Here is a 25,972-nt window from a genome sequence, read left to right on the forward strand (position 1 = left end):
TTTGTCTTTCACTTCCCATTTTTTTGTGGAAATTTAAATGCTATTGTAATTTAATATAAAACTATACATTAAATGTAATTATAATTTACACAAAAGACTTGATGTTATTTTACAAATACTACCCATTTAAAACCTTTAAAAACGTTCCTGTTTCCTTTACCTTGGAATTAACTATTACTCAATATAGTCATTAGTAAGAAACAGAAAATGTATTTCTTTCTCTCTTTAGAAAATCCAACATAGTTATGTAAACCTACTTCTATACTGTTCATACCAGTATTTATAACATAATAATGTGTTATAATATAACCTGATATATTATAATACAATTCCATACATGTACATATTTTCATATGTGTGTTTTATATAAGTATATACAATTATTTTCTCCTGAAATGTTTAGCTCCTGTATTCTAATATTTCTAGAGTAATCAGTCAGGCATCTTGCCAGTGATTGTTAGCTGAGATTTTATGGAGTTGTTCTTCTGAAGGATTTTCAGAGCCTTTTTATAGCTTAGTCTGGAGATAGGCCTGGCAAACCGGGAAGTTCCCTCTGGCTGAGTATTGCTTAAAGTGGTAGTTTTTCTTTCAAGACAACCCCTAGATCAGATAAGTTTTAGTTTGCGGAAATTGATCTGTCAAAGGTGCCTTTTGTATCACAATAAAGAGCCTATGGAAACAGGGTTTGGGGTTCAGTCCTTAAGAAGCTGATCTCCCTGCCTCTTGAGAAACCAAAATTTATGCTGCAGTATCTCTCCTTTCTTAGAGCAATTGCCCCCGAGTAATCCAGAACACAGGATTGCTGGTGGATAAACAAAAATCCGCAAGTCAGCAGTCCTTAGATTGCCGTGAGTTCTAGATTCTTGGGAAGGGCCTGCATTGTATTTGACAGGAAGAGGATTCCTTCCCTCATTCAAGCACTAACTGGTCCTCTAGTTCCTAATTAACCCAAACAAACCTGTAGATGACCGAAGTCCAGGGCTCCTTTGACCCTGTGTCCTGCTCTAACTCCCAGGTTATTCTGGCTCGCAAGCCTTGTCCTCCAAACTCCTAAGATTCACTCTCCCGTTTGCTGTTGGAATTTTCCAAAGACATACCTGGCAGTTTGATTCCCCGTTAACCCCTCTACCTACGAAGTGATGGAGCTCTGTGCTTTCACTGTGCCCTTGCCTACAGTTTTCCCCACCTCTGGTTGTTGCCGGTAGAACCCAGGACCTTTGGGAGAGATGGGCACTCTACCAATTCAGCTACATCCTTGGCTATGGTCTTGTGAAGTCCAAAAGTGTTACACGGAGACCACCACTCACAGACGCCGTTGGCAAGAGTGGTTTTACTTCTAGAGAGCAAGAAGCCTGCAATCAGAGGTCAGCTACTTACAAAAAATTAAAAAAGAAAAGAAAAGAAAGAAAAAAAAAAGGAAAAAAGAAAAAAAAAAGTTGACTCCAGACAAAGGTATGCAGGCCTTTCTTTTTTTTTTTTTTTTCCTAGGGGAATTTTCGCTAGAGTTAGGTCATCTAAAGCTTCAATGATGAGAGCCAGGGAGGTTATATGGATTGGTTTGTGACTGACTTGTGTCCAGGTGGTCAGTGGACTGCATGCTTGTGTCAGGAATGTTTAACCACAGGACGAGATACACAAACCATATAAGGCTGCCCAGCACAGGTATTTCTCCATCCTTGTGGTCATCTGCACAATGTTCTTTGGATGGGGGATTTTTATGGCCTTGTTTTTGGAATGCATGACTTTCCTTTTGAAGTCAGGCCTGGTTCTAAAATGGAGTGTATGCTGCCTTCTCAGTCTGTCAGTTATGAGCACACTCAGTCCTTCCTTCCGCAGTAACATCTGTACCGTGACTACGGACTACCGTTTTCTATCTAGGGGTCTCGATGGGGTCCACTTTCTATGCCAGTTAAAGCAGGAAAAAAAAAAAATCTCAACCTTGACAAGTAGAACAGGGAAAAATCTCCAGCAGAGCAGCCAGACACAGCCCTTGAAGAGAGGCTTTTGTTGGGGGTAAGGAAAATAGGTTTGGAGCAGACACACCAAGGAAAGGAAAGACCCTCAAAAGCAGGAGGGGGAAGGGATCTGCAAGCTGAAAACCTGCTCTTTTCTCAAGAGCTGGTTTTTGTTGTCTGTTTGTTTTCCCCTGAAGAGTCTTTGTCCCCTAGTTCAGGGCTTATTTGAAGAAAGACAGGATGGTTGATGGGTCCACAACTGTTGTGTAAACATGGCCTGATCTGACCTGGTGAACTTGTCCAGAGAATCCACCAGCAGGGGTGAGGGTATGAGGGGCTGAGGAGAGGAGAAACCCAATTTGAGGTCCTTGGTTTAGACTAACTGGTTTTCACCTCTGATCCAGGGTGAGGGAGAAGCCTTTCATTAGGTAGTCATGGCTCCCCCCTGCTCCCCCTTTGCCTGCCTATCAGGAACTCTACTAGTCCCTCTCTAGATTTTTTTTTTTTATCTGTTGAGAATTTTTTTAAAAAAAATTCTGTAGTCATTTTGTGGGGAGCAGTGAAGGGAGACAGGAGAAACAGTCCAGCTTTGTGTGAAAGAAAAATGAGCTCAGGAAGTAAGGTCTCTGATGATTCATAATTATACTTAAAGTTTAGACGTTCTGTGGTTGAGAGATCACAAAAGCATTCTAAAGGGAGAGTCCAGACTGCGCCGCACAGACAGCCTGAGCTGGGCCATGGGAGGAGAGGGGATGGAGAAGAGGAAGGCAGTAGAAGGGAGATAAGAAATGGTCTGCTAAGGAGGGGGTAGCCTGGGAGAAGAGACAGGCCAAGAGGGTAAAGGATAGACCAAAAAAAAAAAAAACAACAATAACAACAACAACAACAAAACAAGCAAAACACCTAAAAAACAACAACCACAAACCAAACAAAAAGCAAGGCAAACCAAGAAAACATCCAGGTAACTTACAGGACTGGATTATATAGGGAAGAGCAGCCTAGCCCATTGGCTGGAGGAGAATTTAGGGTACTGGACTGGATGGATATGGCAGCCAGGCCCTGAAACAGGTAGGGAGTGAGAGATACAGGGAGAACCTGGCAGCCAGCATTCACTTTCATATGTTTATGGAACTCAGCACTTTGTCTCGGGTTTGAGACCCTCTAAGGAGACTATTTCCAGCTTTTGTAATCAAGCTTGTGCACTCTGCTCAATGACTAGAACATCTGCAAGACATATATGTTAGACTCTGCCTCCAGGTAGACAAAACACATGCAGTCTTGTGGATTTGGCTTGATATGTCTAGATGCTGCATCTGGGGGGCCCTCTCGGTTGCCGTTCTGATGCCATGAATATCAGGTGGCAGTACTTAATAAAATCTCTTATTAAAACTTACCTGTGGTCGTGGTGAATCTCCAAGTGACCCCAGACCCATAATGGTCATGGTGAGACTCTGTCTCAGAGAGGCTCATTCACCTGAATGTGAACAGCTGTCTCATGATTGTGACACAAAAATACAATAAGGAAAAATAATATTGGTGGTCACGCCAGCTCCTGCTGGTATTCTGTATGAGAAGTTAGGCATTTGAGGTATATTGGGATATATGCTCTGTCTCTCCTAAGCCCAAACAAAACAAAACAAAACAAAACAAAACAAAAAGAGAAGGAAGGGAAAGCATTCCTGAGTCTCCTTTTGAATCAGTGCCAGCATTTGAAGAATGCAGTGGAGGTCAGAATAAAGGAAATGCCAGTAAGTGTTCCTTTGGCGTTCCACAACTGTGCACAGACCAGAAAATCATTTCTACTGAGAGCCTCTGCCAGAAGCAGGTAAAAATTCTCAAAGGACTTAGAACTCAGTTAGACAGGGTTTCAATCTGGTTGCTGGGGCGTACCTTTCCTGTCAGGAAAAGGAAACCAAAGACTCAGGAAAACAAAACCTAAACTGCCTCAAAGTCAAGGCGCTTTTCGTCTGGTGTCGTAGTGTAGCACCTATGCCTTTCTGAGAGGAGTCTGGGGAACTGAGTCACTGCTGGTGCCAGGATTCTAGGAACTCGCCTCACTTGGAGCTGCATGAGAAAGGTAAGCCAGATGCCCTGGTCCCTCTCAAGAGATCCGTGACCTTCGCCAGACCCAGAACATTTATAAGCCCTGCAAAGAGGAAATCTGAGGGTGGAGATTTGAGCTGGAAGTTAGGAAAGGTGACCAAGAAGCCTGGGAAGGGGAGGTGGGCACAGGGGCAAGGGAAGTACTTCTACCTGGAGAGGTAAACCGTAGTTCAGTCAGGTTTGTCTGTGGGCAGGTAGGAGTTTCGGGTTATTTTCCTGTATCTTGTAACAAGGAGCCAGTTATTCGTCCAGTGTATCTTGCCTTTATGTGTTCTGTGTCTTTCCATTCCAGGCCTCTTGGTTGTAAACAAAATTTCCTGTTCTATTAGGGGAAGGATCTTAACTCATCGGAGGCCAGAGGCACCTCCTGTCTACTTTTATAAAACAAACAAACAAACAAGCAAACAAAAAAACCATTAACTTTAGACACAAAGGGGCTGAAAGTACCCCCTTAACTCCCCCACTCCTCACAACTGAGTAATCAGACCTTGACATCTGGCAGCTGGAGCCAGTACCTTGGAGGTCTCGCACAAATGTTAAAGAGTAACTTCTAACGACCCAGATATCTCACCTCCAAGGGCAGCTCTCAAAAAGGACAGTTATCCCTATAAGCCATATTATTTAACAAGCAAGTGGAGTGCCCACAAATCTGTCGACAAAGCAGGAGCATTACGGCCAGTAATTGTTCTTATCGGTTTTAGACACGCATTCCCTTTTAAGAGGGTGTTTTGAGAGTCAGTTTGCATTTCTTTCAGCATATCTTATTAACCTTTTACGAATATCATTTCTGGTCTAGTGACTGTTTTACCTTATGCCCCTGCTTGTTATCCCCCTGACCAGAGTCTATACCATTTGTACAGGGTGTTTTCAGCCAGGAGCTATGCCACGTATGATACCGAATGAGAAGATAACAGATTTTCATGTGTCATAAATAATACCTGGGAGGTAGTAGATGGCTCTTTTCTACTTATTTTTCTCCTACCTAGCATCCCATACCACATCCTGTCTGAAAAGATCACATGAGGCCCCAGTTCAACTTAATAACACCATTTCACAGTTAAGTGTAATCCTTAATCAAGGCCAGCCAGGAGGGGGATTAGAGAAAGATATCATAAAGCCTGCTAGCTATTGAAGGATAAATATTAATTGGAACCCAAACTAGGCTTGGCATTTTATAGTTCCAAGAGCTCAGAAACGACAGAGCAGACTGTGTGTGCTCACACTGCCCACTCAGGCTGTCTGAGTATGACCCTCTCGGCTCCTTCACATCTGCAGACCCTGGACCAGTTTCTCCATGTACGCTGCTTCAGCTACTCTTACAAATTGTGCAACAAATTCTACTTACGAATACAAGTTAAAGTCTAGTACAAGACCTAATGGGTTAAATTGATTTTACATCAATTAGTATAGGTTAGAGTAGATGCTGCTACCATAAAGAACTGGGTGACAGTTGGCTTTTATTATGTCAAATATTTAAATACTTAAATAAGAAATGTTTGTGTAAATAAGTGTGTGCATGCCCATTCTCTACAACTTATGATTAATATCACTCAGTTTGAATGCCTGGGTGTTAGTTATTTAAAACCAAGTTTTTATTATTTATTTATTTATTTATTTATTTATATTTGATTATTTACTATTTGTTTATTATTCTAAATTTTGTTTTATTAAACACTTAAAACTGTTTCTCACCTTAGGAGAAGTAACATGGCCAGGAAAATAGATTGAATTAAAAGGCTGTTCTTTCTTTCGTAAGAAAGACACTTTGATTGAAGTTGCTAAGAAATCTCCCTAAAACTTGATGGATTGAATTTGTTTTGTTGTGTGTGTGTGTGTGTGTGTGTGTGTGTTCTGGTGAACTGAGCGAATAAGCACAAAGGATATTAATTAATCATCTTAATTCATGTGATTAGGGAGCTACATGCTATCACATAGTTACTTTCACCTCATCGGTTTAGTTTCTGTTTTTTGGAGGAAACAAGGCAATCCGGAACACTGAGGAAGCACTGGCTTGTCCAGGAAGGGTTTGCAGGAATAATGAAGGGACCACATGAAAAGGACTGAGTCGGTTGTTTCTCTCATCTCTTTCGATGACTTGAGCTTTCATGGTTTCTGTGGAACTTAACAGGCCCATTTGTCCTAGCTTCTGAATAATCTACATTCAAAGTTTATGAATAAAATACTCTAAGATCCTGTCGCTGCTAATTGCTTCTAAGCATGTTTGGTTTATTGTTCCTCCTTAAGCTCAGATATTGCTAGAAAGTCTTACTTTCTTGCAAAGACTACATTTCCTTTAGGCAGGTTTCTCTATTCCAGCATGTCTGGCTTACCCTGTGTCCCCAAGGGCTCACTGGCATCTTGTTCTCTAGCTCACATTTGTGCATATACAACTATTCTGGGTCCAGAGAACCAGCCGCCCAAGCCGCAGTTCAACAGCTGAAGTATGTGTACTTTTGGGGCATTGTCTTAGTCAGGGTTTCTATTCCTGCACAAACATCATGACCAAGAAGCAAATTGGGGAGGAAAGGGTTTATTCAGATTACATTTCCACACTGCCGTCCATCATCAAAGAGAATCAGGACTGGAACTCAAGCAGGTCAGGAAGCAGGAGCTGATGCAGAGGCCATGGAGGGGTGTTCTTTACTGACTTGCCTCCCCTGGCTTGCTCAGCCTGCTCTCTTATACAATCCAAGACTACCAGCCCAGAGATGGCACTACCCACAAGGGGCCCTCCCACCTTGATCACTAATTGAGAAAATGCCTTACTGTTGGGTCTCGTGGAGGCATTTCCCCAACTGAAGCTCCTTTCTCTGTGATAACTCCAGCCTGTGTCAAGTTGACACACAAAATCATCCAGTACAATCGACCCCTTGTCAACTTGACACACAAACACATCACTAGTAAGCCTCATTCCTTAGTTTCTTATTCATTCCCAAGATCTAAATAACTTTAAAAGTCCCACAATCTTTACATATTAAAAGTTCAATCCTTTTAAAATATCCAGTATCTCTTAACTGTGGGCTTCACTAAAAAACTTCCTTCAAGGGGGAAAAATATCAGGGCACAGCCACAATCAAAAGCAAAAATTAAACTCCAATTGTCCAATGTCTGGGATCCAACTCACGATCTTCTGGGCTCCTCCAAGGACTTGGGTCACTTCTCCAGTCCTATTCTTTATAGCACACAGCTTTGTCTTCTAGGCTCCAGCGGCCTGTACTCCACTGCTGCTGCTGTTCTTGGTGGTCATCTCATGACACTGGCATCTCCAGAATGCTGCTGTCTTCCACTGTAACTTGGCTTCAACAATAGCCTCTCATAGGCTCTCTTCATGGTTTCAAGCCTCAACTCCTTTGCATGACCCCTTCAGCCCTGGGCCATCAATTGCAACTGAGGCTGCACCTTCCCCAATGGCCTTCCATGGCCTCTCCCAGTGCCAAGCCTCAGCTTCTCTTCGTGACCCCTTCATGCCTTCAAAACCAGTACCACCTGAGTAACTCTTACATATTCATTACTAAGTCCAGCCACAGCACAAGGTACAACCTTGGCTGTCTCTGGAACACAACTTCTTTGTGCTCCCAGAAAACAATTCCCAGAAGATTTCACCTCAATGATGCTGGTCTCTTCTTAATCACCGCTAATTTCTTATCTTCAACTAACCAGCATCAATACTCCCAGTAATACAAAGGTTTCATTTTAGTGGTTCTGGTATCTTGTTAATCACAGCTGATTCTTCAGCCGCAGCTAACCAGAACCATAGAATCTTCACAATCCAAAAAGCAATGGCCCTCCAATGCGTACCTTTGTATATTTCCATAGCACTGATTAAAGTGAGTGCCAAACATGATGCCTTGTGCTTTTCCTCTAAATAATTTTTTAAAGTAAAATGTGTATCTATCAATTGTTTAAAAAAATTTTGCCATGTTAGAGTTTTAAGGTTCTCATCAAAAGAGAAAAGAAAATGCTTTTCTAAAATGATCTTGCCTCTCCTTCCCTTGGTCAATGTAGAAATCGCAATAAAATGATGTGTCTCTCATCAACTCAGCCTTGATGAGTATATGAGACCATACCCAGGACCATACTCCTTATATTTTCCCCAAGTAGATCTTTATTAACGATGTCAGCATTGACTTTCATGAAAGGCTTTAAAATGTTTAAAATTTATGTAGACTTGTTACCTTATCCTTTACAACTCCAGGATGGTTCATTTCAGCTTAGAAAGATCCATTTGGGTATGGCATACTTAATTCTTTGGTTTCACAGATATATAGTTTTGTGTGTGTGTGTGTGTGTGTGTGTGTGTGTGTGTGTGTGTGTGTGTGCTTATATGAGCCCCTGACATATTGAGTCCATCTGGTCCTGGTTATATCTATGCAGTTTATATTATGCAAAAAGTGAGGATGGCTATGGGGCACCAAAGTGTGTCATGCCAGTTTAGCATGGATCTTTCCATCAGAGCTGCAGTGTGTTTCCTTTTTAGATATGATCTGAGACCAACATGAGTGTCAGGGCTGCAGGCAGGCCTAACAGATAGGAGAACTAAGTATTCAGGCCATTCACCTACTACAAAGAAGTGGGAGAAAATTGTTTTAATGGGAGTGAGGTGGTGGTTTTTCAAGATACCTGATAACTTAGGGTAGGTGACAGCAATTTGGGCAAGAGATTCTTTATTTTCTGGGTTTATGGTTGCCGTGAGCTCTATACTGCTGAAATTGTTATGAAACAATTGAATGAAGAGATTGGCTTCAGTCTAGCCTTTCTCATAAACATACATAAAAGATGAGTTGAATGATCTTTAAAAATCCACAAAGGCATTACATGCTGAAAATACCAGTTAAAAAGCCAGAATGTTTCCTTCCATTTATTTTCTCTAGTAGTTGTTTCATATTCATTATTGTTTTGCCTGCATGTATGTCCGTGCGAGGGTATCTGATCATGTAGAACTGGATTTACAGACAGTTATGAGCTGCCATGTGGATGCTGGGAATTGAACCGAGGCTCTCTGAAAGAGCAGTCAGTGTTCTTAACTGCTGAACCATCTCTCCAGCCTGTTTACTTCTATGTTAAGGCCATGTTTCTATAACTAAATATAATGTCTACAGTATCATAATTTTTGTAATGGCAAAGTCACCCAGAGTCAACTGAGAGTAGCACAGAAAGATGCTCACTTCATATTTATTGAATATTTGAGGTGGGTCAATGACTCCGTAGAGAGACATGACTATGAAGAAGCAATAGGTTGAAACATTTGTGAATATATCAAGATGATTCAAGACAAAATATATAGAAGATAACATTTAGATTATGATTGAAGAGTATAGTTTTAGAAATAAATTAGTTGCAATTTAGAAACTTTGTACAATTTAGTGTCAGTAGGGCAGGTCCAGAGTAAACCTAAAAGTGGCAATTTCTTATTTATGTGCATGTATGTCTGTGTGACTGTATGTGCATTTACACATGTGTTCAGGTACCTTGAGAGGCCAACAATCAGATCCACCGGAGCTGGAGTTACAGACGGACGGACGTAAACTGCACAATGTGAATATTGCTAGCAAAACTCCAGCCCTGGACCAAGCAGCAAGTGCTGTTAACAGTTGATACAGCAAGACTAAAATTAATTCTCAAGGCAATGATTACAGATGCTTAATTCAAGGCTGGAGAAAAGGCTCAGGGGTTTAAAGCACTTTCTACTCTTGCAGAAGACCTGAGTTTGATTCCCAGCATCCACATGGTGGCTCACAACCACCTCCAACTACAATTCCAGGGGATCCGATGCCTCTCTCATACACACATAATTAAGAAAACCAAAAAAATAAGTCTTAAAAAATATTACAGATGCTTAATTCATAGTTTAATAAACCATCAACTCCAATGTTACTCTCCTGGGAGGAGTTAAGAGAGGAATTGGAGTGAATATAGCAAAAGTACATTGTATGAAATTCTCAAAGAATTAATGAAAACAATTTATTTAAAAAACATCCACATTTCTACCAGTATCATCCCCACATACAGGTAGGTTTATTACTTTTGACACTGCCTATCCATATGTGCTTTTAAAATTATCTTTGTTCTGGAAGACAACCCAGAAGCAAACTTGAAATCTTTGGGAATTCATTCCCAGTAACTGAGTTGCCTTAAGCTATCTAGAAAAGAAGTTGCTGCAAATAGGATTCTTTTACAGGCACACCTTAATGTGTTGTGTTTACTCTGCATGTTTCAAGCACATTATCTTGGCACTGTGCACTGTTTTGTTTTGTTTTGTTTTGTCTTGTTTTGTTTTGTTTTGTTTAATCCTTTAAGATAATCTGTATGTATCCTTCCCTGAACTGCAGGCTTGCCAATGGAGGCTCCTCGCTCAGGATCATACTTACCAGCTGGGTATGCCCCTCAGTATCCTTCAGCAGCATTCCAAGGTAATGCAGTCATTGCAGAAGAAAAATAACACCAATCAAAACTGATGTACCCAAGAGAGAGAAAGAAAGATGAAGTGATCATGTCTTCATTTTTATTAATTTTTTTCTTAAAATTGCATCAAAGAAACATTGGGGGCTAGGTTTTGTTTTGTTTTAGACTAAACATTTTTTTTTCTGATGAATTGATATTTATTTATAAAGGAGCATAAGTGATATGACAAACTAATAGAATCAATGAGTCTATATTTACTCATGAAATATAAGATTGAAAATAAATTAAATCTTGATAGATAACAAGTAAAATCTTTTATTGGCTGTTCCCCTGTGCTGAAAATTGCTTCATGTGATGGTATTTTCAGAGCTCTAACTGTGGGTGGTTTTGTGCCATAAAGTCTTTGGAATTAATTGTACCCAGTGAAAAATAATAAAAATCTTAAAACTGGGAGCTGCCTACTACAGAAAGGTCACTAGCTCAAAGTAACTGTCATTTTCAGTGTGTAATGCACATGAAGGCTTTGCTCCTCTATAGGTCCTGCATGTTTTCTGATTTTAAAAAAAAGCAGGGGGGGGGAGTTAGTCACATATTACACATACTAGGATGTTCACTTATCATTTCAAACACTAAACTCTCAGAAATCTAGGCAGATGTTATTGTCAGCATCATGGGATCTTTGTAAATGCCAATGTTGATGGTGTACCAGATTTACCAGTGGCAGGCTATGCACCTCCTCAGTGAGCTCCCTGGGGATGAATATCAAAGATGTTCTGGTTGGGGGCGGTGGTACATGCATTTGTGTTCTGAGTAAACAGATTGGCTTGGGAGTTGAATGGCCTGTGTAATTGTGTTAGAAAACTCCCTGTGGGTCTGGGATCTTTATCCAGATGTTTGTAATTAAAGGAATATGAGCTGACTAAGCTCCAGTGCTCTAAGGCAGCAGTTCTCATCCGTAGCTGTCATTAATTTTCATTTAAAAATACTAATACAGAGGATCTTCCTAGGGAAATTAAATCACACCTTTAAACAATGACTGGAGATTTCCAGATAGCAAGTGATTCTATTGTGAGCCCTGGGTTGAGAACGTCTGTTCTGAGTTCTTATAGATAAAGTGCTTGGAGATTTCCCAGCATGTCCATCATTTAACCCAGGCACATATAGAGCAGAATAATTAACCTTACAGCTAATTTAAACTAGGCATACATGTTAAATTCAGTTAGTATATGGGTTGAAATGTATTAGAAACTGTAGCTTTGTATGGTTTCTAAATTCCAAGACCACATATAGGTTATGTCTCCATATAATAATGGGGTAAAAATGATGATGACTTAAAATTTAACGATTCCTGAGTTAGAGGCATTGCTCTAAGCAAGGAATTGCCATATTTAGGCTGGTTAATCTAAGGATTCTCTTAGGATCTAAGAAACAGTGTTTTGCGCCCATGTCAACCAAATACAATCAAAATCATTCAGCCCCCAAACAAGTAACCAAATATAAACAGAACAGTATTTGTATTGACCTTGTATAAACAAATCCCTTGTCATTACTCCCTATGCAGTGAGATGTGGTAGTTTTTATGACGTTTTATAAAATTAGAATTTCAGGCAATGCAGTAGTGATTTTGTGCCTATGAGAGATGTGCACAGGTCACACAGGAATACTATTCATTGGATTTCCACCCAAATGGCTTTTCTAGAACCTTTATCCTGTAGGGATTTAGGGACCACTGCACTATTCTGGTTAAATTAATTAATTATTATTATTAATTAATTATTATCTGGAAAATTAGGTCCAGGGAGTTTGGATGAGACCTCCAGTCCTGCATTTTGGACTTATAGCTATCTGGAGGTGTTCTCGAGCTTTCTTTGCTTAGACTGCTCCATTTCTGCCAGTGTGTGCCGGAGTAACACGCAAAACTCCTCCGTAAGGGACCAGGTGAACTACTTCCTGTTGTTTAACCATTCCTTGATGTCACCTAGTTAAAGATGCCCCTGTCTGTAACAGTAAGGCTAAATTCATGTACAGTCATAGTTTAGACATTCTCTTTCCATATGGAACATTTCTCACCACACTATTTTATGAAGTGTTCCCATTTTTCCTGTCTTACATATCAGCATAAATAAAATCTCTGTAAACTAACTACCTCATATGCTACCATCTCTCCTAAAACTTTTCCTGTCACATAAATATGAAATCCTTTCTGTGTGTAAGTGTACTAGAAGTTATGTGAAAGTCTCTCAGATCTACAGCAGCACCTGCCATTAATTTATCCTCTATAAAGCTTACTTGATATGGAAGTTATAAATTTCAACTGTTAAAGTTATACATAAAAGCATTATTATATCATTATTGAACACTTATATATCTTATATTTAAAACTGTATTTATCTTAGTTATTTGAATTCGATAGGCCTTAGCCATTGGGGAAATGAAAATTAACACTACAAAATCCCATGTCATCCCATTCTAAGTGGTCCACTTGAAGAAAACAGCAATAAATGATGAGCTGGGGATGGAGACTTATGTTCTGCTGGTACATTAATGTAGTCAGTAAGAAAATTAGTATTGTAAGTCCTTCCAAAAATTAAAAATGGAACTATCACATGATCCCCTCCTAACGGAATCTAAGTCAGCACACCACAACAGTTATTCATTGTGATTACTGTACTATTTGTTATGACCAAAATATGGAGTCATCCTAGAGGCTAATCAGTAGACGAATAAAACCAAACATTTTACTGTACACTCCACACAAGGAATTTCTAGGCCTCTCTTAATAAAAAATTAAACAAGGGCTGGAGAGATAACTCAGCAGTTAAGACCACTGGCTGTTCTGCCAGAGAACCTGGGATTCATTCCCAGCACCCACATGTCTGCTCAGAAGTGTCTGTAACTTCAGTTCCAGGGCATCTGACACTGTCATGCAGACATATATGAAGTCAAAACACCAATGCACATGAAATAAAAATAAATAAATCTTTAAAAAATATAAACAATTTCATTGGATGCAATATATTTAAATTTTATAATTTAGCACCATATGTTCTTTGGAAAAGACTTTTTGATTGTTTTTTAAAAGGGAGAAGTAAAATCAGTTAGAGGAAAAAAAAACTTTGTAGCTGAGAGGCAGAGTAGAAGTCAAATAAGCTTTTACCTTATAGTGAGAGTGTGTGACAAAGAAACTTCACAGGATTGCTTGCTGTACTACTCAATAGAAGTACAGCATGTTACATAGAGTGCTCAAATTAAGCATTTAGAACAGGCATCTTAGAAATACTTAAGTGTAGCAATAGTGGTACAATTCATGTATATGTTAAGGAAGATTACATATGTGTATGTGGTACATACATACACATGTGTTTCTTAAACTTAGATTCTACAAAGGATTCTTTATTATACAAAATAAAGGTATTTACTTTTGTGCCCTTGGCTTATGTCCCATGTGGTGGTGTCTAGTTTCATACATTTTCCTACAGATAATTTTATGCTTCTTTATGACTGAAAAACATCCATTGTTTATATCTATAATTCATATATATGTCTATGTATATCCATATTGATTATAAGTGTATCTAAATTCATATATATAAAGTCTATATGTGTGTGTGTAAAATTTTCTTCATTAATCTGCTGGTTGATAGGTATCTAGGCTGATTCCACATCTTTGTTATTGTGAATATTATAAAAATCAATGGGGTGTTTATTCTTCATCCTTTCTAATTAGAAGCAGGTATAAACCACAGGGCTGCATTGAAAAGTCTTAAACCTCATAGACACATAACTTCTAGATGGAGAGATCACTTGGTAGGTGTCTGGGATAGGTAATTCCACATGAACTGCTGATACCTTTTAGCTATGAAGTTGAAAATCACTTTTCTTGTTCCTATTTCAGGACCTCCAGAGCATACAGGATGCCCCACACTCCAGACTAACTACCAAGGTCCCCAGTCTGGTTATCCAGGGCCTCAGGCTGGCTACACAGTCTCAACATCTGGACATGAAGGTTATGCTTCTACACAGCTTCCTATTCAACATAACCAGACTAAAGTTCTTGTAAACAACCCGTGGATGCCAGCACCACCGCCTATTCTGAACTGCCCACCTGGGCTAGAATACTTAAATCAGGTAAGTCTATACTCAGAATTCACAAAGGAAAAAGAACCTGTATTTCTACTTCTAATTTACTTGAACAACAAATGATTTATTCACCAGAGCATGACATATTCCTATATGTCTTCTGGGTACTCATAATTCCCCTAGATGAGTCTCACTTTTTAAGAAGAACAATATGAACTAACCAGTACCCCCAGAGCTTGTGTCTCTAGCTGCATATGTAGCAGAAGATGGCCTATTTGGCCATCATTGGGAAGAGAGGCCCTTTGGTCTTGCAAACTTTATATGCCCCAGTACAGGGGACTGCCAGGGCCAAGAAGTGGGAGTGGGTGGGTAGGGGAGCAGGGGCAGGGGGAGGATATAGGGAACTTTCGGGATAGCATCTGAAATGTAAATAAAGAAAATATCTAATTAAAAAAGAAGAATATCAATGTGTGAGATAATTGTGTTTTCTGTTCCTGTGAATTTAGCCTGTGATAACAGCCAATGGCCAGGATTAATTAAACATCATTCTAGTTATCTTTCCTAGCTTAATCCTTATAGAAAATCTGTGATGTGTGGGCAAGATAATAATTATCACCATTCTTTTCAGAATTGGAAGCTACTGTCAAGAAAAATTCTGCTCTGTCCAGGCTCAAAAACCAAGGAAGAGTTATTGTGACTTATTTTTAAATGTGGACTTCATTACTGAGCACAAACACATTTTACTCCAAAGCCTGTTGTAAATTAATTTTAACAGCATGAAGTTTAATAAGAACTCATAATAACTTAGGGTGAAGTACATAAATCAGTGAAGTAATGAGGGCTGTAGGGTGCCTCCAATCCAGAAACACACCCAGATGATCAAGTTGTTCCCAGTTTCTCTGGCATACATGGCAATAGCATGTCCCATGTGCACTCAAACAGCAGACTCAGAAATGTCAGTCATCGTGAATTCTCATCCCTAAAGAGGACATCTTTCTTTACTGACATACACATACCACCAAGGCTCAGGGTCAACTGCACAGACGGAGGCAGAAAGAAGGGAGAAGTAGAAGAATAAGGAGGGGGAGCTATGGAAAGCAGTCTTCTGTTTGTGCACAAACACACAGCAACTCTGATTGCCTGTAAATGCTCAGAGAAGGAGAAGCTGGCCACAATTCCTCCCCTGAACCTGGAGCAGCTCCTGAGACCTCATCCCTAAATTTTGTTACCTGCTGACGGAAGGAGACTATTTCTTCCTAGAGAGTATGGTCATAGATAGACTTCCCATGCTCCTGTAGATACCCCAACACCTTCACACACATGGGCTGTATTAATTGGACTTAGTGGAATATTTAAACAGAGGAAAAAATGAGAAGATTTTGATCTTAAAAAAAATACCCTGGAATATGTATAATTTAATATGGGCAAATGAAATATTAAGGAACGTTATCACTTACAATAAGTGATAGCGTCCTATAAAAATTATCTAAATATATACATCCATGATCAATCAATCTTGTCTTCTGGAAAAACCATTGTTTTGTAATTTTATGGGAATTACATTATAAATTAGTTTTATATGACCTAAAAATTCTCGTTTTGAAATGAACAATTTAAGCACACTGGTGCCAGGTCTGGAGAAATGGCTCAGGAATTAAGAGCAGTTCCCAGGCTTGCAGAGGACCCAGGTTTGGTTGCCAACACACACATGGCTACTTCCAACCATCTTTATCTCCAGATCTGGTGAACCTGGGTCCCACTTCCTGCCTCCGTAAGTACTGCATACAAGTGGCAAACTTACATACATGTAGGCAACACATTCATATACATAAAAAATAAATGTATTTTAAAATAAATGTTGGCCATTGGAATATAAAAGTTAATGCTGCCCAAAAAGTAATGTAAATTGTGAAATATTGATAATATTAAGGATTGATAACCAATTCCATGTGCCTTTTCCTTTTTCTTTAACAGATAGATCAGGTTCTGATTCATCAGCAAGTTGAACTTCTGGAAGGTGTGTATCCTTTGTGATAATGGTGTTTGTAGAGATAGAAACAGTTCATACAGCTGCCTCTTCTACAGCAGTCTTTGGTGGAAGATTCAGTTAGGAGATCACAGATGTCTCTCTTCACATGAAAAGAAATTATAGATGTTATAACTTCTGAGAAGTAGGAGTCAAAACTTCCTAGGCTGGCCATGTGTACCCATGAGATATGTGTTAGAAAGGAAACAGCCAACTTTTGCTCTCTCTTACGCTGTGTGTACTAAACAAACCTAGTCTTTCCCTTGACTTCTACCTCTTAGCAACTCTCTGTCAGTGTGTGACCAGCTTGAGACTTGCCAGAACCTTGAGCAGTGGTTCAGCTCTCATAGAGAATGTATATGTGTGTATATGTGTGTATTTGTGTGTATATATGTGTGTTTATATGTTTATATTTATATTTGTATGTATGTATATATTTGTCAAATATATATATATATATATATATATATATATATATATATATTCTTCAACTATTGATTAAAACTTTCACAGACTTTAAATAGAACAATCACTCTGTAAGCACCAAAGGAATGCTTTCCTAAATGAGTTTATTGGACATTTATCCTCATACCTAGCCTTTCCTTTCCCCTCAGCACTGGAAGGCCATAGACAGGAAAGCCCCCTTGTGACAGAGTGCATGGAGTTGAAGATGCAGCTTGCTGTTTTTTGAGGTCTCCCAAATGAACTTCATTCCTTCTTACCGTAATGTTCTTCCTCCTTTCCCACTGCGGTTTCCTGAGTCCAGATCCTCTCCGCACTGCCTGTCCCTCCTTTTCTGCTGTCCCATGTAAGATCGGGTACACCATCCCCCTGTTACCTCACAAGTGAGTCACTATTCCTCACAAAGTGGTGAATGTGATTTTTCCTGTATGCTGTCAGTCTTAACAGGCTTTGAAACAAATAACAAATTTGAAATCAAGAACAGCCTCGGGCAGATGGTTTATGTTGCCGTGGAAGATACTGACTGCTGTACCCGAAACTGCTGTGAAGCATCTAGACCTTTCACCTTGAGGATCCTGGATCATCTGGGCCAAGAAGTCATGACTCTGGAGAGACCTCTGAGATGCAGTAGCTGCTGCTTCCCCTGCTGCCTCCAGGAGGTCAGTGTGAAGTAACCGTAGCCGCAAGGGTTTTGAAGTATGGACTAAACCTAGATGGTGTGATGGTACGGCTATGAAATGTGCACTCTTGCTTTTGTAGATAGAAATCCAAGCTCCTCCTGGGGTGCCAATAGGTTATGTGACTCAAACCTGGCATCCATGCCTGCCAAAGCTCACTCTTCAGAATGACAAGAAGGAGAATGTTCTAAAAGTTGTTGGTCCATGTGTTGCATGCACCTGCTGTTCAGACATTGACTTTGAGGTAAGAAATATAATGTCCATAGGATGTGCTTTCCTGACATTAAAAGAATATATTCCTATAGGATATTACTAATGCATTGCCTAAATAGTGTGACTTGATGTGTACCCATCTCGCAAATGTTCATTTAATTATCCAGAGCCAAGGTCATTACTTTGACTAAAGATTAGTGCAGAGTATCCTCAGTGACATGCAAAAAGAGGCCAATTCAAACAAATAAATGTATAAGAAGAAAAAGAAAAAAATGTCCAGCATTTAAAATTTTATAGGTTCTGCTTGTGATTTGGCTGAGTGGCTCTACCCTTTGCTGTACAATATAAGAACCTGAATCTGGATCCCAGCATCCCTAGGAAAACCCAAAGTGTGTAGGTTTGTACCGCTAATCCCAATTTGGGGGCATGGGGAAATAAGGCTACCTAAGGCTTGTTGGCCAACCAGTCTAGTTCAATAGGAACTAGTCAGCCTCAGGCAGGAGGGACCTGGTCTCAAATAATACATTAGAAAGTGATAGAAGATACCTAAATTTGTCCTTTGGCCTCCTTACCCACATATGCACACACACACACACACACACACACACACACACACACACACACACACACACACGCATGGTGGGGAGAGAGGGTGGAAGAGAGAGAGGGAGGGAGAGCAAGCTCTGTTAACACAGTATTAATCATTTTATACCTGAGAGTAACCAAGACTTTTAGACCCTCATTCCCAAGTCCTTACTCTTTGTGCACTTATTCTGCATTATAAACCTCAAAAGCTCTTGGGCAAGCGCACACCTTCTGTTATTTGGAATTCCTATCAAAAGCCCACTGGTATAATGATAGTTTCAATGTGAGAAGTTTCAAAGACACATCTTCTCTCTTCTCTGGTGTTCCATTTTCCAAATTTTCCATCACCCAGAGTGAACTGTGGTTCTAATATCTGGAATAAAAGATCCCTGAAATAAACAGGGCTTAAGTTATAAATTACACCCTAGTCCCAGTAATGGGAGCTAAAACCTCAGGCTGTCCTGTTCCACCTGCCTGGGTGTGAGTCATCTCCATGCACATCCTCCAAAGTGTCCATGTTCCTTGTGTTCAGTGTCCATGTGACCTTGTGTTCTCTCACTTCGGTGATCAAGCCTTAGCCTAAAGCAGTCACATGATCTGGGCAGCCTTTATCTCAGGTCATCTCACTGCCTAGCACTGTTCAACTCACTTCACCAAAGGGAAGAGAAATAGAGGCTAAGCTCTTTTGAGAGAGACACCCATTCTTGTAACTTTCATCATAAAGTGTGATCATACCTTTCTCTTTTACTAATAAGTTTTTTCTAAACAGTTCAGTTCCCCAGATTTATAAAATAAACTATAACAGAAAGACATTAGTAGGACATGATTTCACATACATAGATCTCAGTAATGTCTGCATTTGTAAATCTCTACCAGGGTCTTGGCCTATGTGACCCTTGCATAAGACACACTTCTCTGCATATACATTCACAGTTCTGCTTCTCTGAGCTGTGATAAGCCCTGGCGGTAATTTAGTAATTGGAATGTGAATATGTCTGACATTATGAGATGTCTATAACAAATGGCCTAGCCCTCCTCATTGCTGTGTTTTTACTGGAAAGTATTTAAAGATGAAGACTGTTTCAAATTTATAATTCGTGTCTTACTTTCTTGGAAAATCATAATAATGAGAAACTCAACTCAACTTCCACTCAGAAGAAATACTCCCTAAGGATGGACAGAGCTATCCCTTTGTGGGAGCCTCGTCCCCGGGCCTCACCAAACTTTCTGTCTTCCAGATATACTTTGCTTTTACTGCCTCTTCCTCCTTCTCCTTTCATACTGACTCATTCCTCTGTGAGAATCTGGGTGTGTGAAGATGGCTTTTCTCTTCTTACAAAATTCATGGTCTTAAGGGAGGAGCTGAGAAGTTTTAAGAAAATACAAGTGACAGAGAAATGTATATTATAATAATAGACAATAATGTACACGTACAAATAAAAATACTTATGAATATTTGTAATGATAATTCTTCATACAGCACATTATGCTTCTTTGAGAACCAGAAGGTAGTTGTAGTTAGTTTCAAGATATGATAGATTTTTCATTTAGATCAAGAAACAACATTCAGTGAAATTTTGTTGGCATGTGCTTAATTTAATAAAAGTTCTAGAGTTTTGTGATATGCTTGGGGATTTTAAGTTTAATTGTGCCATCTGTGTACATGGATGTCTTCAAATACCCAATGCCTTAAATGGGATACAACCTACATCTAGGTCTTGTCTTTGACAGACCTTAGAAACTCCCATTTGTTCCATTTCTATAGAAGCTGTGATGGTAATGTTCGTCTTTTGAAAATGGGAAATAGTAGTATGAGCCACTAACAACAGAACTCAGAGTTATGCCAGGCCATTCATTTGGAGATGAAATTTCCTTGTTCAGATGTCCTGTTTAAAATTCTGTCTGGGGTCTGAATAGGAGGCTTAACAGCCAAAGGTGCTGGCTATGAAGCCTGAGGATCTGCGTTCTATCCACAGGATAAACATGGAGGATGAAGAAGTTGTTCTCAGACTTCTGCACCTACACCAAGGTGTACAAGTTTAGAAACACACGCGCACGCGCGCGCGCGCACACGCACACACACACACACACACACACACACACATTCTCAAATGTAGGTACAAATACTTATGTTCTGCTTATTTTGCAGTGTCTTTACAATTCACATTTCTGATCCTTATCAATAAGATTACATGTACACTAGAAATAAAATTCAGTTAGTTTTAAATTTTTGCTTTGTAAAATATGGTAAATATGCTTCTGTTTATCGGTGGAGTATTGGGTTTATGATGCTGGCAAATTGCCACTTTGCTTCCATCATATAACTTATACTTCAAAAATATATATGATGATTTATGACTGATCATAAATGTTTAAATGACAGCTATTGCACACAATATACAATGTGATAGAGCAGCTTATCACAATGTCAAATCTGATACAACTGTAATGGTTCATGACTTCAAACAGACAGTACTTTGTTCAAACTATGGCCATTTCTGGGCATGGCTGAAACTCATGTACATGGCTCTAACTTGGACCATGCAGTGACCTCCCATCTGCTCAAGAAAAGTGTGTCCTAGGACTGAGACCACAGCATCTTGTCATGGGATACTACTCTCTGGATGCACATGCAGACCAAGCCAGTTGGCCATGGTGAACACTCAAGTCCTCTGTCACACCCTGTCATCAAATTAGACACCCAGGCAAACCCAATTCTAAAGGAGCAGAAAGTGTGCTATGCCTAACCTGGGAGTGGAATGCAAGGGCTACTCTCTGAGCAGTAACCTGTGACTTTTCATGCATTGTAGAGATAGACTTCAACACATCGAGGTGCCACCCTCCTCCAGCCACATCAGCTGTGACTACCTCTGTTGTCCCTCGTTTACTTGGTGGATCCTTTCTGGGGCAAGAGCTTTAAAGGGGTCTGTTCCCATCTTTGGTGACCTTTGCAGGTTTGGACAGGATACCTCTTCCTCCTCATTTGGCACAAGCCTTTGTGTTCATTCCTTTGTGAGCATCCATGTGCCCTCAATGGAGTAGATTTAGTTTGGGCTCAATCTGTTCTGCTATATTTTAGGGACCTGGTCTTTCCTCCTACAGGACCCCCAAATCAGAATCTTTTCATATTGGAAGTAGTGACTTTACAGACCTTTCTTCTTGCATTATTTACACCCTACTAGTTCTCCATACCTAACTCACATCTATCTGCCCTGGCTGTCTCTCATGGGGAAACTTGTTAGATTCTTCCACTCACCACATGGTTGTCAGGTCTTTCTGGGCTGTTGCATTTCATTCCCTGCTCCCCTACCACTCCACTCTGTGGATGACAATGAGCCTCTGCCATGTTTAAACTGTCAGCCTACGTGAAAGCTAAGATTCTCATAGCAGATAACCTAATAGGAGTCCCATCTATTGTCTTCCCAATAGCTTCTAAAAATTTAATAAAAGAAATACTTTGAAGATAATTGTAATAAAATATTCATCTGATTTTTACTTCAACTATGAAAGTAGGTTTTTCCACGTGTATTCTACCAATCTGTATGATTTTATTTTCATACATAGATCAAATCTCTTGATGAAGTGACTAGAATTGGCAAGATCACCAAGCAGTGGTCTGGTTGTGTGAAAGAGACCTTCACGGATTCAGATAACTTCGGGATCCAGTTCCCACTAGACCTGGATGTGAAGATGAAAGCCATTATGCTTGGTGCTTGCTTCCTTATAGTGAGTGTGTTCTTGAGCAACAAGAGTTGATAATGACTAGGCAAATATGCATCCCAACATGACCCGATGACACTCATGAGTTTTATGCAAGATTCCACTTTATCATAGCTCTTTAATTACATTTAGTCCTAAAATTCAGATACCACTGACTCCTTACTCTGATGAGCCAATATCCTTTTATGGGTCAAAACACAGATTTTACTTTTCAGATTTATTTTTGCCTTTAAGGTTTTTTCTTTTTAAAATAAAACATAAAATTAGAAATTTTGGGAAAGTGTTGAATCCATATTTATATGAAAAAAATGTGGTCAAAATGCAAATGTTGTTCAGTCATTAAATTATCATCTAATGTATAACTATAAGTTGCAATAAAGTTATACATCCAGTCCTACCTCTATTTTCCAACCTCTAGTGTATTTAGGGATTAAAGAGAGAAATTAATATAAACATTTATATGCCTAGGTATCTTAGCAGTATTTCTGATTTCTCAAATAAATAAGAAATCCATAATTGATATGTTCATAGTACCCTAGAAGTTTCTAATATGCAGGCAATGTTCTGGAAGAAAACAGTGTCTTCAGCCTCAACTATACAACAGAAATATCTAGGACATACAAACCCTCCCTGGCCAGACTGCACCTAAATTACTAAGTTAAACTCTTTAAAGTTTTGTCCAAGATTTTAGTCTGTGTATAGTTCCCAGCTAGATCCGCTGAAAATTTGAAACATGAGGTATCTTAAACATTGATTTGGAGATACAAGTGAAAAATTATAAGAGCTTAGGCAGCCCCAAAATATATGTTCTTTCAGCAAACAAGTACAAAGTAAAATAAAGATAAAAGAAAATTGGAGTCTTTAAAAGATGTCATATAATACTGACTATGGTCATGTTTAGACATCAATTCAAGGAAAACTATATTAAAAGTAATTTATAAGATGTTCAATTAAATAACAACAATGACTGGCTGTTTTATAGTATAGAAGATTTATTAGGGTGTTTAGTTAAAAACAATTGTTCATATCTGTGTCCCTTCATTATAAACTGGTTTGATAAAAGATCTTTGCTTTTAAACCATGTAGGTAGGACAATAAGGCTACATGGTAAATTAACTGGTAGACCCAGGTTACTCATATTAGTCATTTTTGAAGCCAAATGAGCAGGTTCTGAGACTTTTTTCACTACCAATTTTTATTTGAATTATGCTTGATTGATTTTTGTAACAGGGTTAAATAAAACCAATAATTTATGGAGAGAAATGGGAGGAGTGTTAAGTACATTTTTGTTTATTTTTTTGTTTTGTTTTGGTTTTACATTTAAAAAGTGAATTTAGATGTAATTTTGGGGACACATTTGAATCAAACCCATGGCAGGTGAAAGATCCCATGTTTAGAAAAAGACCATAATCCATAGAGTTTGGGTGTTAGGTGCCGTTAGATTTCTGTATCTGAGACTAGCTCATTCTTTGTCTCTGAAAAATTATTTCTATATCTTTCTTTCTGTCTAGGATTACATGTTTTTTGAAGGCTGTGAGTAGGAACAGAAATCGACTTGCAGTAGGGACCAGTGAAAGAGGACGGAGAAGATTTGACGTCTACACAAGGAGATCATGTAATTGGGAGACCTGGGGCTTTTTAATTTCTTCATTGAAATTTCTCAGAATCAAGCTGTTATACACGGAGCATAGTATGTACTATTTTGCTTTTCAAATGCTAGTTTATCTTTTACACATTTGAAATAGACATAGATAATTATCTTTATACACTTCTAAAAGTATTCATCAGATTCAAGTTAAGAAAAGAAGAAAAGTGTATGTTTTTAAAATAAAACATTTTATGGAAAAGTAAGTTGAATCATAATTTCTGATTTATGTTCCATCTTTTGTTCAATTTAAACCTTGTTATTGCTGACTTATTATAAAATTATACTTGACTATCAAACCTACTTAGTTTATTTCTTACAGAAAACCTCCTATTACTTTGAAATTATATATTTTGAAAGCTTTTTAAAAGATACTATTGCCTGGGATATTCTATTCAATAAAATGCTAATAAGAAAAGATAGCGTGTGTTTTCTTCCATCTTTAGAAAAATAACATTAAATGATCTTATTAAAATTTCTACTGTTATAAATTTTTATACTGAAAAGTTCGTAGCTTACCAATTTGAAATGTTTTTCGGTGAATGAAGACATGCTTTGTTGCCAAGAAACAGTGACTTTTAGGACTTACCATCTTTACAATTGGTATAATGTTTGACATTATTTACTTTCAATTATTAATCAAGATCCTATCGTGGATATGGCCAGAGAACAATTTGATCTCTGCTATTTTTCCAACTGAGGTCCTTGGGTGATTCTAGATTTCTGTCAATTTTGCAATAAAGCCTACCTATGACATCAGGATGCTTTTATTCCCACAGCAGCAGAAAACAAAACAAAACAAAAAAATACAAAACTTATAACAAGATTTTGGGCTGTTAGTATAATAACTTTGTCATGTGTTTCCTTCGTCTTTGGAACTGGATTGTGGGGAAAATGTGAAAAAGTTAGGAACTTCAGGTTAGGAAATCTCTGAAATGCTTTGCTGGATCTTAACCTGTGGGATCTTGAAAAACTAAAAGGCAGTGAAATTTGGATTGTTGAAGCCTGGGTTCATAAGGGAACATGGACACTTAATCAACCAACCAGATCCCCCCAGAGCTCCCAGGGACTAAACCACAAACCAAAAACATGGAGGGACACATGACTCCAGCTGCATATGTAGCAAAGGATGGCTTTATCGGGCATCAATAGGAGGAGAGGCCCTTGGTCCTATGAAGGCTTGAGGCCCCAATGTAGGGGAATGCCAGGGTGGGGGAGGTGGGAGTGGGTGGGTGGGGGCACACGCTCAGAAGCAGAGGGAGGGGGCATGGGATAAGGTGTTTGTTGGGGGGAAACCAGGAAAGAGAATAACATTTGAAATGTAAATAAATAAAATAGCTAATAAAAGAAAAGAAAAAAAATCCCAACCAACCAACCAAACAAACAAACAAACAAAAAAACAAACCAAAACAAAACAAACAAGCAAACAAAAAACAGGGCTAAGGCTAAGACTATCCTGACAAAAAGTCGGACTTTATGTTGACCACATCCAGAGAACTTGAGTTCATCTAATTCAAAAGTAATGACCTAATTTGTATGGAGGAAGAAATTTCAAAGCAGGATGAGTGTGAAATATGAGTTATCACCACCAACATTCAGATCTTCAGTGAGAAAGCAGCAAGTTACGTCAGAAGGCATAAGAAGTATGAAGCTTGGCTCGGAAAGGTGTATAATAGGCATAGAGCCAGGACCAGCAGTGAACAAAGTCTCTACAGTTCTTAAAGATAAATGGCCTGCTCTGCACTGGGGCAATGGCAAAGGTGACCCAAGAGGCAGATCCCACCCACCAAAGGTTCCAACTCCTAAAAATGAAACCATAGAAAAGGAGAGAGCCTGAACTGAGACTGTAGCTTGGGGGATGGGGGTCTCTACTTCTCTAAAGCCACGGCCTAAAATAATTTTTTTTTCTAATGCCAACACAGAGAAGCTAATAGAATTATGGGCTCCAGGAAAGGGGAGGGAAGGTTATATGGTCAACCTGCGGCAGAACTTGGCAGTGTCATCCATGTGCTAATATTGTTGAAGGCATGGAAGATTGAAAAAAAAAATCGAAAGCATAATGGAAAACAGCTCAGACTAACAATGTGGGACAGGGCCAGAGTAT

The 25,972-nt window shown here is 39.1% G+C and overlaps 1 protein-coding gene across 3 annotated transcripts; it reads left to right on the plus strand.

Moving 5' to 3' along the window:
* Positions 1-944: 944 nt before the first annotated feature.
* LOC110327925 (phospholipid scramblase 2) lies at positions 945-24,286 on the plus strand. Of its 3 annotated transcripts, none has more exons than XM_029543172.1 (8): positions 945-1,452; positions 10,388-10,468; positions 14,356-14,588; positions 16,515-16,557; positions 17,467-17,687; positions 17,788-17,949; positions 22,068-22,229; positions 23,735-24,022. In XM_029543172.1, the coding sequence occupies exons 2-8, from the start codon at positions 10,396-10,398 to the stop codon at positions 23,762-23,764; spliced, it is 924 nt and encodes a 307-aa protein (XP_029399032.1). In that variant the 5' UTR covers positions 945-1,452; positions 10,388-10,395; the 3' UTR covers positions 23,765-24,022. The 3 variants fall into 3 exon arrangements, with proteins under 3 accessions (XP_029399032.1, XP_021062872.1, XP_029399031.1); XM_021207213.2 differs by lacking the exon at positions 945-1,452 and adding an exon at positions 3,629-4,032 and having other exon boundaries at positions 23,735-24,286; XM_029543171.1 differs by lacking the exon at positions 945-1,452 and adding an exon at positions 3,678-3,780.
* The last annotated feature ends 1,686 nt before the right edge of the window (positions 24,287-25,972 follow it).

Source organism: Mus pahari, chromosome 10, assembly GCF_900095145.1.
Source record: "Mus pahari chromosome 10, PAHARI_EIJ_v1.1, whole genome shotgun sequence".
Classification (NCBI taxonomy): domain Eukaryota; kingdom Metazoa; phylum Chordata; class Mammalia; order Rodentia; family Muridae; genus Mus; species Mus pahari.

Coding starts and splice junctions, on each gene's coding strand:
- LOC110327925 (XM_029543172.1), top strand. CDS start 10,396: ATGGAGGCTCCTCGCTCAGGATCATACTTACCAGCTGGGTATGCCCCT. Junction 10,469..14,355: donor TCCTTCAGCAGCATTCCAAG/GTAATGCAGTCA, acceptor TTCCTATTTCAG/GACCTCCAGAGCATACAGGA. Junction 16,558..17,466: donor GCAAGTTGAACTTCTGGAAG/GTGTGTATCCTT, acceptor GTATGCTGTCAG/TCTTAACAGGCTTTGAAACA.